General features: G+C 36.4%; 2 protein-coding genes across 3 annotated transcripts in view; one reads left to right on the top strand and one right to left on the bottom strand.

Annotated features, from left to right (window-relative positions):
• The first annotated feature begins 528 nt into the window (after positions 1-528).
• mmp19 (matrix metallopeptidase 19) lies at positions 529-13,446 on the top strand. Its single transcript, XM_083534232.1, has 9 exons — positions 529-944; positions 1,113-1,204; positions 1,684-1,817; positions 2,539-2,748; positions 4,485-4,730; positions 4,975-5,100; positions 5,197-5,361; positions 8,954-9,081; positions 9,919-13,446. Exons 1-9 carry the CDS (start codon positions 849-851, stop codon positions 10,153-10,155), a joined length of 1,434 nt encoding a protein of 477 aa, XP_083390358.1. The 5' UTR covers positions 529-848; the 3' UTR covers positions 10,156-13,446.
• LOC310721979 (transmembrane protein 198-like) overlaps positions 9,645-17,586 on the bottom strand; it is a 24,388-nt gene continuing 16,446 nt past the window's right edge. The window contains exons 4-6 of one of the 2 annotated variants that reach the window (XM_083534261.1): positions 16,924-17,224; positions 16,081-16,161; positions 9,645-15,048 (exon numbers count right to left, since the gene is read on the bottom strand). In XM_083534261.1, coding sequence (XP_083390387.1) covers positions 14,987-15,048; positions 16,081-16,161; positions 16,924-17,224 — 444 coding nt within the window. In that variant the 3' untranslated portion in view covers positions 9,645-14,986. Of the gene's footprint in view, positions 15,049-16,012; positions 16,162-16,923; positions 17,225-17,586 lie in introns of both variants that reach the window. The other variant, XM_083534260.1, reaches the window with a different exon arrangement.

Raw genomic sequence — 17,586 nt, 5'->3', positions numbered from 1 at the left:
ATTAGAAGCTTCTGTTTATTCTCTGTTGGAGCAGTAATGCAGATTTTTTTGGGTGGTTGAACAGGTGGATTGAACTCAGCTATGGCTTAACTGTGGCTATTCTGCAAGTCTGAACATACAGAGAGGTTTAAATAATAGCACAAGTCACATATGGAACCTATTTAGTAATGACGCTTGGGTAGTTCCGTTTGTTTAAGTATGGGTTTTCTTGTCGAGTTCCATGGTGGAGGCTGGAGCTGCGCTTCATGGAAATTACAGCCTTAAAGACCAAATCAAACAAGCAATGCGAATGCAGCTACTTTAGCTGAAGTCACAGTGGACTGAGCATAATGTGTGGAAATAAACCTTTTTCAGTTGGCAACAAGGAACAGACAACCATTCCACGTTTCTGTGAGTCGTAACACGTGGACACAAGCGCTAGTAAATCTCTCTCTCAGAGCTCCCTGGCTCTGTAGTCTTCCTGCCTTTTCTCTGCCAGATAAAAACATTGGCTCAGGTTTCCTGGAACTCATTTACGAAAGTTTCCGTCAAAGAGAAATGGACTGTTTGCGTAAATCAGTGCAAAACCAGGTTTATGCTTTTGCTCTCTCCAACTGGCGAGGCGGCATGTGGAGGAGTGTACCAAGGAGTGTGTAACATTTTGCAGCTGTTCATTTCTTGTGCATAATCGCTTGTAGTCATAGGAAATGCATCACTGCAGCTCAGCAGATTGCGGATGACTCACTGTGCTCTTTAACATATAAACCGCTGGAAGAACCGTTCACTTCTTTAGGCTGCACATTCTGACTGGCTCTTCTGTCTACCCAAAAAACACTGGAGTATTTGTCCAACTTTGGATTATTGAAAAAATGAAAACCGTGCTTTTACCAGTATTGCTTTTTACAGTCTTCTATGCAGTGTCCTCTTCAGTACTGCAGAGACGGATGGAATTTGATGAGGCAATGGTGAGAGAATAACTTTTGAGGTGTAATGTTTTGGATATCATTACTGCCTTACATGATTGTTAGAGTGTTTGCATGAGTATTGGTAGATGAGTTGTGCAAGCAATTATGCTTAGAAGGGTATCTCTCACAAGGACAAGGTTCTCTCTCATGTGTGTATGTGCAATCCAGACTTACCTGAGGCGGTTTGGCTACCTCGACACTCCACTCGACAAGGAATCACAGGCTGATGTAAGCGACGAGGCTATTAGAGAAGCCCTGAGGTAACACAACAAAAATGCTTGAATTTCCCAGTGAACATAAATACTATAACCGTAATTAGCATTGGGACATCAAAAAGACTAACAATCAATAATGAAATAATTATTGGGGAAAAAACTTGACAACAATATTATTATAGTATTTAAACAGATAATTTACATTCATGGTTATTGGCAGATACCCCTACCAATTATAGTCAAACAACTGAGCAAGTGAGGGTTTAGGGCCTTGCTCAGGGGCCCAACAGTGGCAGCTTATTAGTGAAAGGAGTTGAACTCCTACACTCCTGCAAGCAGTATGACCTTCTGATTAGAAGCTCTTAACCACTTAACCAGCTGACTAACACCTTAACCACTGAGCTGCCACTCTGATGCATGTCCCAGCATTTTAAGATATAAAGATATATATTAATCATAAAATTAGTTTTTATTGAATCAGGTGTTGGTAATTATCTAAATATTATTGCCCCTTCTTTTGCCAGGCTTTTTCAGAGAGTGTCAGGTTTGCCAGTAACTGGAAAAGTTGATACAGCAACAGTGCTGAAAATGAAGCAACCACGCTGTGGGGTTGAGGATCCTTTTAATCAAAAATCCAATAAATATAGGCGTTTTGGTGGTAAGTGTTATCTTCCGTAAGTTTCTGTGGATTGTTGATTGACTTCATAACATTTATAACATTTTCACAAAACAAAGACCACTAACCATTTCCATATAAAATGCCTTTTTAACCCTGAATCCTGAACATTTTCATTAAAGGCTGTGATGCAATACGAAATATTCGTTATACTCAATTAGGTAATGTGACGAGAATCATGAAAGCCACTAATCTTTTTCCTGTAGAAACATCACATTAATGTTATTAGACTACTTTGTATTTTACTTTTACTTTGAGATAGAAATGGCATTCATGTGAGTTAGGTTAATGGCATTTATTTTTTATTTTTTTGCAGTAATTAAGGGTGCAAAACAAACATTTTCTGCTCTAAATAAGTAAAAAAGTCTTTGATAATCTCTAGACTTTAATATAGTAGAGAAAATATTTATATAATATTATGAGAATGCAAAATTTAAGTTGTTGCTTAATTATAACTGTTTATTTAATAATTTTTTGCTTGGTGTTGCTCAAAGCAAGATTCACTCTCAACTAGTGGAATGTTATCTTGTAGATTCCTGTGCTAGATTCCAGGAAATGACTCATGTGGAAAAGTGTGAGCCTTTTTATTTGTACCTGTTGGCATTCTCAAAGCTGTGCACTGTAAAAACGAATTTACAAAAAGAGAACACATTGTTTTAGGAGGTTTTTCACAGTTTTGGTTCGTCATGTTTTCATTTTTTAGGTATTTGGAGAAAAAGGAATCTGACATATCGTATCTATAACTACACACCTGATCTGGGGAAGGCGGCAACACAGAGGGCCATTAGACTGGCTTTTAAATACTGGAGTGAAATCACTCCATTAAGCTTTAAGGAGATTGAATATGGCCGTGCAGATATCAGGATCTCATTTCATGCCAGGGATGGCTGCCTAGCCCCTTTTGACGGACCAGGTATGTCTCACAATGTAACCAAATATAAACATCATACTTACAAAACAATTTGGCCAAAATGTAACATATAAAAAAAATAATAATAATTAACTAAAGAATGTACAATTTTAAGAAAGAATTTTGAATTTTATGCCTGCAACACATCTAAAAAGAAAATTTGGAATGGCGCATCAATGGCTGGAAATGTAAGTGTTACTAATAAGAAACAGGACTAATTTGGCAAATTTGTACTCTGTGATAAATGCCAACAACAAATAAAATTCTTAAATTCTTTATGGAAACCATCTTTCAGAGTAAAGAGGAGAGGGACCATCTGGCTTGTTATCAGCATTCAGTTCAAAACCCGCATCTCTGATAAAAAAAAAAAAGGCGTTGCATATTTTTAGCAAGTCAGTGCTAGACTGCATCTATTACAAAAGCATGGCTTCACAGTAGGAGAGTCTGGGTGCTGAAATTTTCACCTACTAACCACCTATCAAAAAACCAAAAATATGACAAAGAAAGACTTAGGATGGGTAAACAGTTGGAATCCTGTATTAGACACAAATGGGGAAACATTCCTCACCCACAACTGCACCAACTCCTCTCCTCAGTTCCCAGATGTATACAGAATGTTGACTGTTAATAAATTAAAAAAGTAAATTTCCTCAGTTTAAACATTTGTATGTTTTCTTTGTTATACTGCGAATAAAATATGAAACATTTATTTACAGTTTACACCGTGTATTAAACAAATTTTTTAATTGTTTACACCCTTAAACCTTAAAATTGGTATACTTTACACTTGTTTTAAAATATACAGTTTGACTCAGTAATACATTTTGCATTTTATTCTTTAATAAAAAAGCAGAATAAGTCATTATGATACTGACCTGCTGTACACTCAGTTTTACATGCGGCTTCCCTTACCTTTAATCTACATTAGCAAACCTCAGACACCAAACATGGTTTGGCTAATTTGCTATATTTGTTGAATGGGAATTATTGTATATATTTTATGTCACTATTTTACTTTATTTTCCAAATGAGCATTTATGTTATATTTTTAACATTTCCAGATTTGTTCTGTATATAATGGCAAAGGTGTAGACATTCAGAAATTTTGCTTACATATGTTATTGGAGGACCTTATATAACTCTTCTTTTTAGGGATTGCATAAAAATGTCACACTAGAAGTGGAATAAAACTATTTAATGGTACAGGGTGTTGTTTTAAAAGTCTCTAAAATGGGTTTATTTTACAAAACCATTTGACCAAGGATTTAGAGAAGTAACACTATATTATTTCAAAGTCGGTCAGACGTCTCGGTTGGAAAAATGCATAAGCACCGGAGTTAGCTGCTTTCCACAAAACCAATGTTTCTTAAACGATGAGCTCAGACAGTAAGCTAGTGCCAGTGGCTAACCTCTGATAATCTCTATTAAAGGATGAGGTATAACGGAGCAAAGTCATTTCCTACAGGGGTACTATTAACCTACCTGAGGGGCGAAAGGTCACTTGTTTAAGGCCACAACCATCTCAAGATATAAAAGTGGAACCCATCCTCCTTTGACTCAGTTGACATACAGTATAAACAGCTGAAAGCAGTAAACCTACAGTATACCTGATATGCGTAGCTATTTTCTATCCTATATAACCACATCATCAAAATGTAATGAAACTGCACAATCCGACAACATTGTTCTGAACTAAATATAATTTGAGGTTAATCATCTTAATCTCATCCTGTCTGTAGGTAATGTACTTGCTCATGCTGAAGCTCCTCCTTCAGGGATCATACATTTTGACGAGGATGAGTTCTGGACCGAAGGCAAATACTATGGTTCTAACCTGCGAATTGTGGCAGCTCATGAGATTGGACATGCGCTTGGCTTGGGTCACTCTCAGTACAGTGATGCACTCATGGCTTCATATTACTCTGGCTATAAAATAAATTTCAGACTGCACCCTGATGACATCAGAGGCATCCAGGCATTATATGGTAAGGTTGATGTTTAAGGTTTAGTACATTTTCATATAAATGCAAATGTACTATATTGAGGCACTCAGACACATAGTCGTCTCAAGTAAACAGCAACAAAACAGTTACTCAAACACCTCGTTTGAAATTTCACAATTTTATCACACCTTTTTAAGTTCCAAAATATTCCTAGACATTTGTATGGCATCTTTATCATCTTGCAAGTTTTAGGCAAACCTGACTGAATTCCACTGTCTCAATCCAGGTAAAAGAATCTCGAGCAGCACCACAGAGGAGGGCGTTCATGCCGTAGATTCCACAACCACATCACCTGTCCCAGGAGTTGATGTTCCTGATCCATGTGATGCCAAACTTGATGCCATTATGCTAGGTAGGAAACTGAACCCCCAGTTAAACTGTTAGTTTTTAATTTGCAAAACAGAAATCTGGTTAATCAAGAGTCAAATATTATCTCGGTTTGGGTCAGGTCCTTGGCGAAAGACCTTTGCTTTCAGTGGGGATTACATGTGGACAATCACAGAGATGGGACATAATGCTCCAATAAAGATCAAGCAGCTGTGGAAAAGCCTGCCAGGGAACCTGAACGCTGCTGTGTACTCACCAAGAACCAACAAGACTTACTTCTTTAAAGGTAGCACATACTTGTGTTTTTACCACAGAGCACAATTGTTATGGCATAATTCAAACAAGCTTGACAAAAAAGACAGTCAGACAGTTAGACAGACGGACAAAAACACTACACCTTTTGTCATACAATAATACAAAATGCAAAATCTTAAAATTTTTAAGAATCTTAAAACAGATCACTGGCCAGAAAATAAGCAAGAATTAAACAAATACATAAAATAACTATTTTTGCCCAGTTTGATTATTTAAGGATACCTAATCATCACTCTCACGCTATCACGCTCTATGTGCTCTTTGAACATCCCATTCTAGATGTAGTCTTCCCTGTTGTCGTGGTAGTAACCTTCTCTATACTGAGACGGTGTTCCAGGAGATTTTGGAGCGTGACCATTTACGTAGCCACAGGAGCATTAGTTGGTCAGCATAAATGGTTCATTTCAAAGGTGCTCATTGGGGTTGAGGTCCAGGCTTTGTGCAGGCCAATTGAGTTCTTCCACTTCAGCCTTAACAAACCATGTCATCATGTTGTTCGCTTTGTGCACATGGATAGTGGTAGCTCAGTGGTTAAGACACACATTGTCTTCTGAGACTTGAGCAAGGCCCTTAACCATCAACTTAAATCTTAAATAGGGTGTCTGCCAAGTGACATAAATTTACCTGTAAATTTTCATGCTGGTTTGGGTCTCATAGTTCCAATGAAGGAATTCTACAACAATGTGGCAACAGTCTTACTAAGGCTTACATATGGGTGTGATGGTCTGGTGTCCACAAGCCATATGACCATAAAGTGTCAGCTGTTAAAGAGAGACAGAGAGGCTGAAAAAAGTGGACAGACTTTGTCTTAAGTCATCAGAACAGCTTCAGTGCACTTTGGCATAGACTTTGTAACTGCACTAGAGCAATAAACACTGTTCCTCCAAAAGATATTTACTTAGTCTGTATTCTGATGACAGCCCTGTCTAACACTCTATTCCAAAACCATCCTACAGAGATTCATCTGTGTGGAGATTTAATTGTAGAAATCATAGCATATGATATATTATACTTATGATATATTAATGATATGGCATTTATACGTTTTCAACAAGAAACAAATGTTTGCTATTTTGTTGAAGAAATTACCCATTACAAAAGTATACACGGATGTACAATACTATTCCCATCAGCTTAACTCGGGATGCCGTATCACACAGGATGCTGTAAATAGTTAATATTTTGGAGCCCTGGGAAATTTCAAACCCTGGGAAATTTGCCCAGGCTATGTTCCCGTACTCTTCCAAGGCAGTTTATATGATTTTTATTTAGACAGAATAATGACTAACAGATGTGAATCACTAAACTCTAATGACTCAGAGACGTGCCGGTACAGAAAGTGTGATTCTCCTGACTGACTAATTAGCCAGAGATGGACGATTGTTATGTGCCAGGTCTCTTTTCTTGTAAGAGAAATATTTATACAGGAAAAATGAAGAACCTCTAATGGACACATATCTAACAGACTAACTCCAAAATAATGCAATATCTGGGAGCTTCCTACAGTGGGATTACAAATGTATAAAATATTTGCTTCAGAGAGGCAACATCTGTTGACCTTTAGTTGGTAGACAGACAGAGGTAAAAAGTACAGATAGATAAAAATAATAACAATAATAATCTTCTTCTTCTTCTTTCGGCTTCTCCCATTAGGGGTCGCCACAGCGGATCAGCCGTCTCCATAGCATTTTTCTACCGATATACCCCATGTCTCTTCTCCTCCCACTCCACCCTGCCTGCACTCTTTTCTTCACTTCTCTAACACACTCTCAATTACGTTGCACTGTTGACCCCAGGTACCTGAACTCCTCCACCTTCTCTACCTCTTCTCCCTGCAACCGCACCACTCCACTGCCCTCCCTCTCATTCACACACATGTACTCTGTCTTACTCCTACTGACTTTCATTCCCCTTCTCTCCAGCGCATATCTCCACCTCTCCAGGCTCTTCTCACCCTGCCCTCTACTGTCAACCTGTCCATCACCACTGCAAACAGGAAAGGGCTCAGAGCCGATCCTTAATGCAGTCCAACCTCCACCCTATACCAGTCTGTCATTCCTACTGCACACTTCACTGCTGTCACACTGTCCTCATACATGTCCTGCACCACCCTCACATACTTCTCTGACACACCTGACTTCCTCATACAATACCACAACTCCTCTCTCCACCCTGTCGTACACTTTCTCTAAATCCACAAACACACAATGCAGCTCCTTCTGACATTCTCTATACTTTTCCACCAACATTCTCAAAGCAAATAACAACAACAATAAAAATAAACAAACAAACAAACAAACAAACAAAAAAGTCTGGAGACAGACAAGCAGACAGACAGAAACCACCATACAAATAGATATATAAAAATGAACATGCAGACAAACACATAGAAAGAAATAGATACAAATAAATAGACTGATGTATAAGAATCTGTGCATTGAAGCTGATGTAGCTTGTGGTGGCCAACACCTTAATAAGACACTGTTTTATTTTTTTTCTGTAGAAAGACAGTCAGCCAGACAAACAGAGACAAATAGACAGACGTGTATATAAATTTTATATATATATATATATATATATATATATTATATATATATATATATATATATATACACACACACACACACACACACACACACACACACACACACACACACACACACACACACACACACACATTACTGTATAATCAGAGTATACAGTAGGTTTACTGGTCGGCGCTATTTTGTGTATTTTTCCCACACTGTCTTGTGTTGTCTGCAAGGACACTTAGTCCTCCTAGCTTTATGTTGTGTGTTGTAGCTCTATGTTGTTTTATGTAGCACTAGGGTTCTGGAGGAACTTTGTCTCCTTTCACTGTGTACTGTTTCAGCTATATATATATGGTAGAAATGACCATAAAAGCTTCTTGACTTGACTTGAGATAGACGGTCATTATCCAATTGTTTGTCTACCTATTTACCAATACAATGATTCTATGACAAAGAGACAGATATGAGACTGATATTGACCGACAAACGGTCAACACAAAGTTGATGGCACACAATTGTATAGGATATTTGGATGTGGTAGCATTAGATTTTTTAGTTCACTAGGAGACCCAAACCTGTTCTAGCAGGACAATGCTCCTGTGCACAAAGCCATCTCCATGAAGATATGATTTGGAGTAGAAGACCATGAGTGTCCTTCTGTAGAGCTCTAAATTGAAAAGCTGACTCCACCCCAAGCCTCCTCATCCTACAACAATCTCCAAAATCAATTGGAACATCTTCCTAGAAGAGTGAAAGATATTATAATATTAAATGTGCACTAAATGTGGAATGAGAGGTTTGAGAAGCACAAACCAATCGTATGGCTAGGCTTCAAACCTTTGTCGATATAATGTATTTTAATATACAACCAGCAACACTCTTAGTTTAAAAATAATAATAAATCAGGTTTTTTGCTATTGTACTATAGGTTCGGTATAGTTTTGATTAATCCATCATGTATACCCAGACCTTTATTGCATTTGTATCTCAGTTCCTTAGATTTTTTTTTTATTAATCTCTGCTTCTTTGCAGGTGATAAAGTTTGGCGCTACACAAACTTCCGACTCGACTTCGGCTACCCCAAACAGTTGACCAGAATCCCAGCTAACATTGATGCTGCCTTGTACTTTGAGAAGAACAAAAAGATTTTCTTCTTTAAGGTAAAGCAAATGTGGTCCTATCAGTTCCTACCTGATTTATATGATTAAATAAAACACATGACCACAAGGGGGCAGACACGTTACAAGGCAGAAAAATCACTATGCCGTTGAGCTTTCAGCTGATTCTCCAGACGAGATTATTCACAGAGGTAATAGTCTGTATATAATTCACTAAAGGCTTTTTATGCTATTGTTGCATCAGAATCAAATTTAAAAAATACTTTCCTAATTGTGTGATATTTAAATGAATCATTCAAATGAATATTTGAATACAACTCCTTACCTAGTAGTTGTATTATTTTCCTTCGGCGCTCAGTTTTTCACTTTTTTACAAAATCAAAATCAAATCAAATTCTTGGACAGGATTAGAAATTAGTTTATTAGAGGGACAGCACATGTAGGACAGAGAGGCCCGATTGGGATGCTTTAGACATGTGCAGAGGGGGTACATGGGGTATATCAGTAAGAGTTGGTTTAAAAGAGGCAGATGTAGAGGATTGAGAAGGATGATCCTGCTGTGGCGACCCCTAATGGAAGCAGCAGGAAGAAGAAGAATCAGAGAATTTATCTATTATTGTATTTTATTTTGTATTTTTAAAAACATACATCAGTTAAAACAAAAATAATTTTTATATAGAACAATAATTATTTATTGTGCTGTTATAAATAAAATAAATTAATAAAAGAAAAATTAGATGGCGACCCCTCGAAAGTTTTGGCGACCCCTAGTGGGGTGGGGGGATATGACCCCCTGGGTTGGGAACAAGTGCACTAGATTATTTTGTAGTAAATGTTATTTTATATCTGTACTTATTACTGTATCTTTTCTTCCTCCAGGGTTCAGGGTATTGGCAGTGGGATGAAATGATGTACAACGACCTGAGCATTTACCCCAAACCCATTTCCCGCCTCTTTACTGGCATTCCATCCAACCTGGACGCCGCCTTTACATGGACCAACGGCAAGGTGTATTTCTTTAAGGGTGATAAATATTGGCGCATGAACGAGAAGCTGATGGTGGATTCTGGTTACCCACTTAGTAAACGAGAACGGTGGATGAGATGCACCCAATGAGTTTCCTGAAGCGCTAAAAAGAACTTTTAACACTTTAAAACTGCAGAGAAGTCAGGGACATGAACACTGAAATGTGCAATGTGTAGCCATGCTGTTGTAATTTACTCCACTTTCCTGTGCGTTCCTTCACTATATTGTAATCTGTTGAACAGACTAGAGTAGATGTGTCTATATCAACTTGTGTCTAATTATTATAGTTAATAATAGTGTTTTAAAAATTCAACATGTTTATCAGATTCCAGGAAAAATTGCAATGTGTCCTTTTGATAGAAAACATGGCCCAAAAAATAGAAATAAACAACAGCTTTCTCCAAAAATCAGTTGTAAATATAGTGACCACACTACAATGGTTAGTGCTAGAAAAGCTTCTGGGTTACAGGTCATTGGCATGTCTACAGGTGAGTCGTAGTGAATGCTGTACAGATCATTAGGGAGAACAGGAGTCACAAAATTGTCTTTAATGAACTTGTGCATAATTGATTGGCATTTTTGTTTCTTATTTATTCATAAAGAGAAATAGTGTTTAAAGAGCTGAGGTCTGTCAAATACGGTCTATTCATACTGCTTTATATACAAAGGTGCTAAGATTTTTCTTTTTTTTTTTTACTCTTTTCCCCCATTTGGAAATGTACCGATTGCTCTTTATTATCACAAAAGAACAGTATATAAGAATACATAATGCATAGGCTTGGTGTTTGGTGGGGGATGTACAGTATGTATTTCCTCTCCTTGTGTTCCTGCTTTATGTTTTGGAGAATGCGATTATTAATGGGCATTTCGGTTTCTGCGGGTCAATTTGCTCAGTTTAAACTTTCACTTTTGCTAATTGCAGGGACTGTATTGTACTGTCAAAACACTGAGACAGAGGGAAAACATATGAGTACTACACTTCTTATTCACATGATCACATAGCAAAACAGCTGCAGCCAAAATGGACAAATAGCAATATATTAAAGACTTTGATCAGCAGTAAAGTTTGCAAAACTGAGACCTCAACTGCTGCCTTGCACAATTCTCAGGAGCAAAATGGGTCATTATCAAAGCTTTGTTTCTATATTTTATGCGGAGACAATAAAAAAATAAAAAAAAAGTTTTGCCATCAGAGTTTATACCTTTGACCTATATTTTCTTATACAAATGTAGACTTTTTGCATGTGATAAAACTACAGATATGTTCTGATCATGTCCTGAGTAGATCACTTTATAATGCTCTGACTGATTTTGAAGCAGAGCCACAAACCTTTTCAGAGATGCCTCTATAAAAAAATATTTAATATTTTTTTAATTACTATTATTATTTGAGGAATTTTATAACTAGTAATTCTCTCCAGTAATTAATTTACATTTACGGCATTTAGCAGACGCCCTTATCCAGAGCGACGTACAAAAGTGCTTTAAATCAGTTAAGTAATATTTGATATCAGACCATGTTTTTCAATGTTTACATTTGTAAGCGGAAATAAATTTATTCTGAGATGTTTCTAATTACTGCAATGTAATTAAATATGCATCCTGAGCAACACGTATATAAAGAATCAATTTACTTTAGGTGCAGTTAAAATCTGAAAAAATCTAAAAAAGTGAATTATTGATATTGTAGTTTGTCTTTTAATTTATTTAAATTTAAATTGAAGGTGTTTAGTTTTTTTTTAATAAACACAACAGTTGGTATGCTTTATATTTTTTTTAACCATTATTGCTTTACATACTTTACAGTATTACACTACAGTACAGTTATGATTGTCATTACTTTTATTTTGACAGCACACATGCACTCACACAGTCAGAGAATGAGGTCATTGATATGGCTAATGGGAAACAGCAGATAAAATGAGGATTTCAGACCTTTGCATAGTGCTAGAACCTCGTACCCCAAACCCACAGTAAAGCTTTGACTAGGATATTTTCCTTTTTACATTGATTAATTTCATACATATTTTTATGCACATAAACCTTTAAGGGGGAAACCAAATCCGACTTAATATCAATTTTCTCAGCATTGTTTAAGTTTTAACAACTTAAGTTTTCAAAATTGAATAACAAAATAAACTTTACCTGCTTCTCTTAATGAAGGTTCGAGCTGTAAAGCTGTATTGTGTTTGGTTGTTCCTACTAACCGGTCATAAATCAACAGAACAACAATTCTGTATTCAGGAGTCACATGGAGTAACAGGCACAATATTGAGCAAAAAGAAAATGAAATTTTCCGACATTTTGACATAAAACAGACTGTAAAGTGACAAATGAGTTCATGCTGTAGCTTTTTCCTTTAGCCAATATCTCATGTCCTTAAAATGTTGCACTCAAAGTTTTAGTAGGTTTCAAATCAAATCAAATCAAATTTTATTTCACATACACATTTGTCATGTTTCTTGTCTCAGTTTCTACCATAGTGTTACCAGAATAAGATCTTACAAAAAGAAATGAGATCACAATCTTATATAATAAAATATTATATAATAATTGGTACATAAAAAATGTCTGAAGGATAACCTTTCTTGAATCAATCAAATAAAGTATAGTCATGCTAAACTAGCAAGAATTAAATTATACAGATATTTACAATACAAACCAAGACTGAGATTAATGTAAAGTGTCTAGTATATTTAGTTGTCTTTACAGTAAACAATTTGATTATTGTGTACAGATTATTTTTAATGGTAGTGAAATGACATGTTCAGACATATTGAACAGGTCCCAAAAACAAGAGTAAAACCTGGTGTGAAATCATAAAAGGGTCATTTTCTAGAGGGATAACGGAAGCATCTTATACTCAGACCAGAACAAAAACACAGAAAGCACAAAGACTGGTCGTTTAGAGTCATCTGACCTGAAGGCACTGATAAACACAGCTTTAAGTGCAGAAACTCACATCTCCTACTAACAGTCTCTAACGGCTCTTTACATTAAAAACAGAGATACAAGCAGCTCCTATGGTTTAAAAAAAAAAAATGGGAAGATGAGAAATTAGTTTGACAAATATTTTAAGCAGGTAATAACTGTACTGCAGATTCCACATTTCTTTTGCACTCATGTCCAGACATTGCCCTTAAAAATAAAATAAAAAAGAGCTGATCAAACAGTTCACAAAACAACATTTGTGGAAAATGACAAATGCATTTGATCAACACTAAAAGACATGTAAATCTATTATACACTATTGTACAAACCCACAGATCGAAAGAAAATAAAATGTAGAGACGAGTCATTCCACAATTCTCCGAAGGATTTCAAACAGAGTCATAAACATTATCCCAGATGCATGTTTTGTGTGTGTATTCTCTCTCTCTCTCTCTCTCTCTCTCTCTCTCTCGCTCAAACAAATATTACCAATAAGGTAGACCTTTCAGGCAGGAGGAACAGAGAGAGAAATCCTAGATTTTAATGTATCTCCTAGATGCCCTCCGTCTTTTCACACATTCACATCACTTTCCCCTACATTATCGAATTTACTAATACTGTATTTCCCAGAGTATAAGATGCACTTTACACTGCTTGCAATGTTTAAGGTTGTTTTGTTATAAAGCATGTTGGTGTACGTTACATTTGTTTATAGTGCGTTCATCTCGGTAGCTGTAACTGATCCTCAAATCATGTCAGCGTAACAAGTTTCCTACTTCATAAAAACTGCTTACCTGAGTGTAAACTAACATGACGGAGAAAAAAAAAAACGTCCATAGCTCACTGTTCTCAGTCAAACATTTTGTAGTATTTGCTTAAACGAGATGAACACAATAATTATATTCACTTTACTAAAATTCTCTTATTAATTCAATGAATGGAGTTTTTTTTTATTTGGGTACAATTTGGTCAAATAACTTTAAGAATATCACTTCACCGTATAAATCACAATATGTGCAATGGGAATCAAGAAAGCATCTTATAGTCATGGAAATACAGGAACTCTTTTACCAAACCTAATTATCCCAATAGCATGTAATAAGTAGCAGGTTGAACGTAAATATTGTGATGGCATGCCATTCTAAAAAATAAATACTGTTTAATTGGTTTGCTGGTTATTAGTTGCCAACTGATATTAAAAGTCCATTTACACTCCAGATAGAGTGATCTAATGAAGTCCTAACAATTTGAATATGAAAAACCTATTTCTCCCTACAATTAGGTCCAGAGTTCAAGTCCATCCAGGACTGTTTTTTTTTTTTTTGTTTGTTTTTTTTAAACCCATAGGCTTTATAAAAAAAAAAAAAAAAAAAAAAAAAAAAAAAACAGTCACACAGTTTTAAACAGAGGCTGTCTTCAAGATCAGATACTTACTTCAGTCATTTGATGTTATAGAGCCCTCTGTAGTCTGTAAGCTAAATTGCAACTGCTCACCTTCTACAAACATCACAGAAATCACAAATACATTCCTGCTGAAACGGGGCAGAGCTGAGCAGTTCTGTTCCACCAGTGGTGAAAAAAATCCACTGTGTAAAATATAAATGTACAACTGGTCACACACCATGTACAGATTTCTATCTGTCGATGCTACTCACTCCTATTGCTTTCAATTAATAAGACAGTGTCTAATAAGAATCAATGATGAAGCCTTAATTTGAATCAGACAAAACTGTATTAAAGTTTTAAAAGTAATAAAAAAAAAAAACAGTTCTTACAGTTGAGTTTTGGACCTGACCAAAATCTCAGTCATACCATCTAAATTTACTATGAAGTACCACACAATCTTGTTTTCTTCAAATCTCGACAGCTAGTCCGATAACCACTGAGGAACGCAGTTCATATTCAGGTGCGTGATGCTGCTGTGGTATGTGTGAGTGGAACTGTAGATCCAGTATCATAATCCATATCCACCATGGTATGGTTAGCGGTACTAAGGCTGCTCACGGATGTGCCGGTGCCCATCTGACGCTCCCGGAGAGTCTGGAGGTAACTCTAAAGGATTCAATCAGACAAAGGCAAAATAGCAAATTATTAATAGGGCTGTCGTAAAATTTTCAATTAAGGTACATTTAGAACAGATAAAAAATGTGCAATTGAGTTGCATTTAATCCTGAATTAACTCACGACAATCATGCGATTAATCGTGATTAAATATTTCATTCGATTGACAGCCCTGATTACTACATTAATAATGAATGTATCCCTCAAGATTTACAATTAGGTACATTGGATGTGGAGGTATGGTGTGATTTTATGCGATGCGTAACATTAAATAATGAATAATAATGATGAATTGCTTAGTGGGTAAATGTGTATAAACTATTAATGAGACAAACAATGTCTTTTGAGTAAAAGATGATTTGAAGATACAGTTTGGACTATAAGAACCTACAGGCTATAAACTTTACTTATTTAAGACATTTGCTTTGTAGCTCCAGCTCACAACTAAAGAATTAAACCTGTATGATGTCTGATCACCCACATTTTAGCTAAAAGGTTAAAGTCTAAATTTCCTTTCTGGCTAAAAAATTACTCTCACTGCACAGGTCTCATGATCAGTCAGTTGGGGGATTTTTAAGGATCCAAACCTCCTGAGCCTCTGAATAATGTTAGTGTACAAATCTCTTCCCTTGAAATAAATCTCTGATTAACACAAGAAAATCTGTTTGGAATTTTGCATTATTTAAACAAAAGTACAAAAACCTTAGCTGCATTCTAACAAGATTCAGAAGATACGGAAACTAAAGTTGCTGTAGGAGCAGGAATTGGACAAAACATAAATGAATGATCACGTTGCAGTACTAATCACTGCTATAGTGGTTGAAAAAAACTCGTGTGCAAAACGTTCTGTACGCACAGCGTGGTCAGCTACAGTCGAACATCTAAAAACTATTCACATATTCACATTTGAAGAGAATAAATAGATTCTCTTGAATCTATTTCTATTGAAACTAACTGGAGCTAGAAGATCTCCAGCGTAGCGTTTAACAGGAGTTGGTTTACGGCGATACGTCCCCTCCTGACCTGCAGACAGTTGCAGCTTTTTCACATCTTTCTGTCTTATTCTCATCAGCTGCAACCTCCTCTGTCTTCTGTTTATGATCACTGAAAAAGAGAGGAGTAAACTGATAAGATGGTATTTTATAATAGGTATAAACAGTGTAATATACACACACACACACACACACACACACACACAAATGAATATATACATACACACACACATGCATAACATTATGACCTAATATTGTGTTGGTCCCCTTTTTGCTGCCAAAACAGTTCTGATCCGTCGCTCATTAACAGCATTAACCAGCAGTTTGAGCTACAGGAGCTCATCTGTTGGATCGGACCACAGGGACCAGCCTTCGACGTCCTTTGACGTTATTAAAAATAAAAAAGGCGGAGTTAACGACATACGTCACCCGATTTAGCCAATGAAAGTAAAGAATGAGGTGACGTGGATCTTTAACTCAGCCTCTTTTTTTTTTTGTCATGGGACACTTCAGCCAATAAACAAGTAGAGAAACTACACATAGGCTACGCTACTGCAGAACTCTATACTGTACAGTACATGTACTCTATAAATGTGATAGTGTACTTTATTTCTAAGAATTTACACAATTCATATCGCTATATTCTTGCAAATGCTTTCTGTGTGTTTAAAGTGTGTACTAGGATGATTTACAGCTTAAACAATAACAAATAAAAAAGCATTTTGGGGTGGCGTCCGTTTATTGCGTTTTTTTATATGACCACCACGATAAACGGGGGATTACTATATATATAAAAAAACAAGCAAACTGCACTAAAAGTAATTTCTAATCCGTGACATAATTAACTAAAATGCTCAGTAGTATAAACCAATACCTTCAGTGTGAGAAAAACCTTCAGCTGTGAGTTTCCACTGCACTAATGCTCCCATAATACTCAGCATAGGCCATATGCCCAGAATGACCCAGCTGAACCAGCACAGAGGTGCAGACCGGGTGAGACGCAGACAGTCATAAATGTGTGTGACCAGCATCAGCAACTCCACAAAGTAATCAGCACACACTGTCATGATGGCAGCGCCAAACACAGCTGTGGAGATGATTGTGAAAAGCTTCTGCCACTGAAGAGTTAAAACGGCACACAGCATCCCAGTGCCAAGGAGGACACCTACAGGTACCTATATTACACACACACACACACACACACACACACACACACACACACACACACACACACACACCAGTAAATACATATAGAAACATTATGTGACCATGATGCAATATGAACACTAACTTATTAATACTTGTTTAGTTTATTTGCTATTTGGTTCGATTCAGGTCTACACTGTGTATTTTTGAACCAACCATAATGCTATCTACTAAGAGCAATGTAGGAACAAATGGAGATATAAACACACACAGATGTGTGATGACAGAAAAGGGCCTCAATTGTCAAGCTGGTTGTAAACGGACATTCATAAATTAAGAAAGAATTTGCATTAATAAATAAATTGTGAAACCTAGTGTTTCTTTTTAAAAT

Source organism: Silurus aristotelis (genome assembly GCF_946808225.1).
Source record: "Silurus aristotelis genome assembly, chromosome: 28".
Lineage (NCBI taxonomy): Eukaryota > Metazoa > Chordata > Actinopteri > Siluriformes > Siluridae > Silurus > Silurus aristotelis.
This window is presented reverse-complemented; position numbering and strand designations above follow the sequence as displayed.

Excerpts from the sequence above, each read along its gene's own strand:
- mmp19 (XM_083534232.1), top strand. The coding sequence starts at position 849 with ATGAAAACCGTGCTTTTACCAGTATTGCTTTTTACAGTCTTCTATGCA. Across the intron at positions 4,731-4,974 it reads AGGCATCCAGGCATTATATG|GTAAAAGAATCTCGAGCAGC; the intron begins GTAAGGTTGATG and ends GTCTCAATCCAG. Across the intron at positions 5,101-5,196 it reads ACTTGATGCCATTATGCTAG|GTCCTTGGCGAAAGACCTTT; the intron begins GTAGGAAACTGA and ends GGTTTGGGTCAG.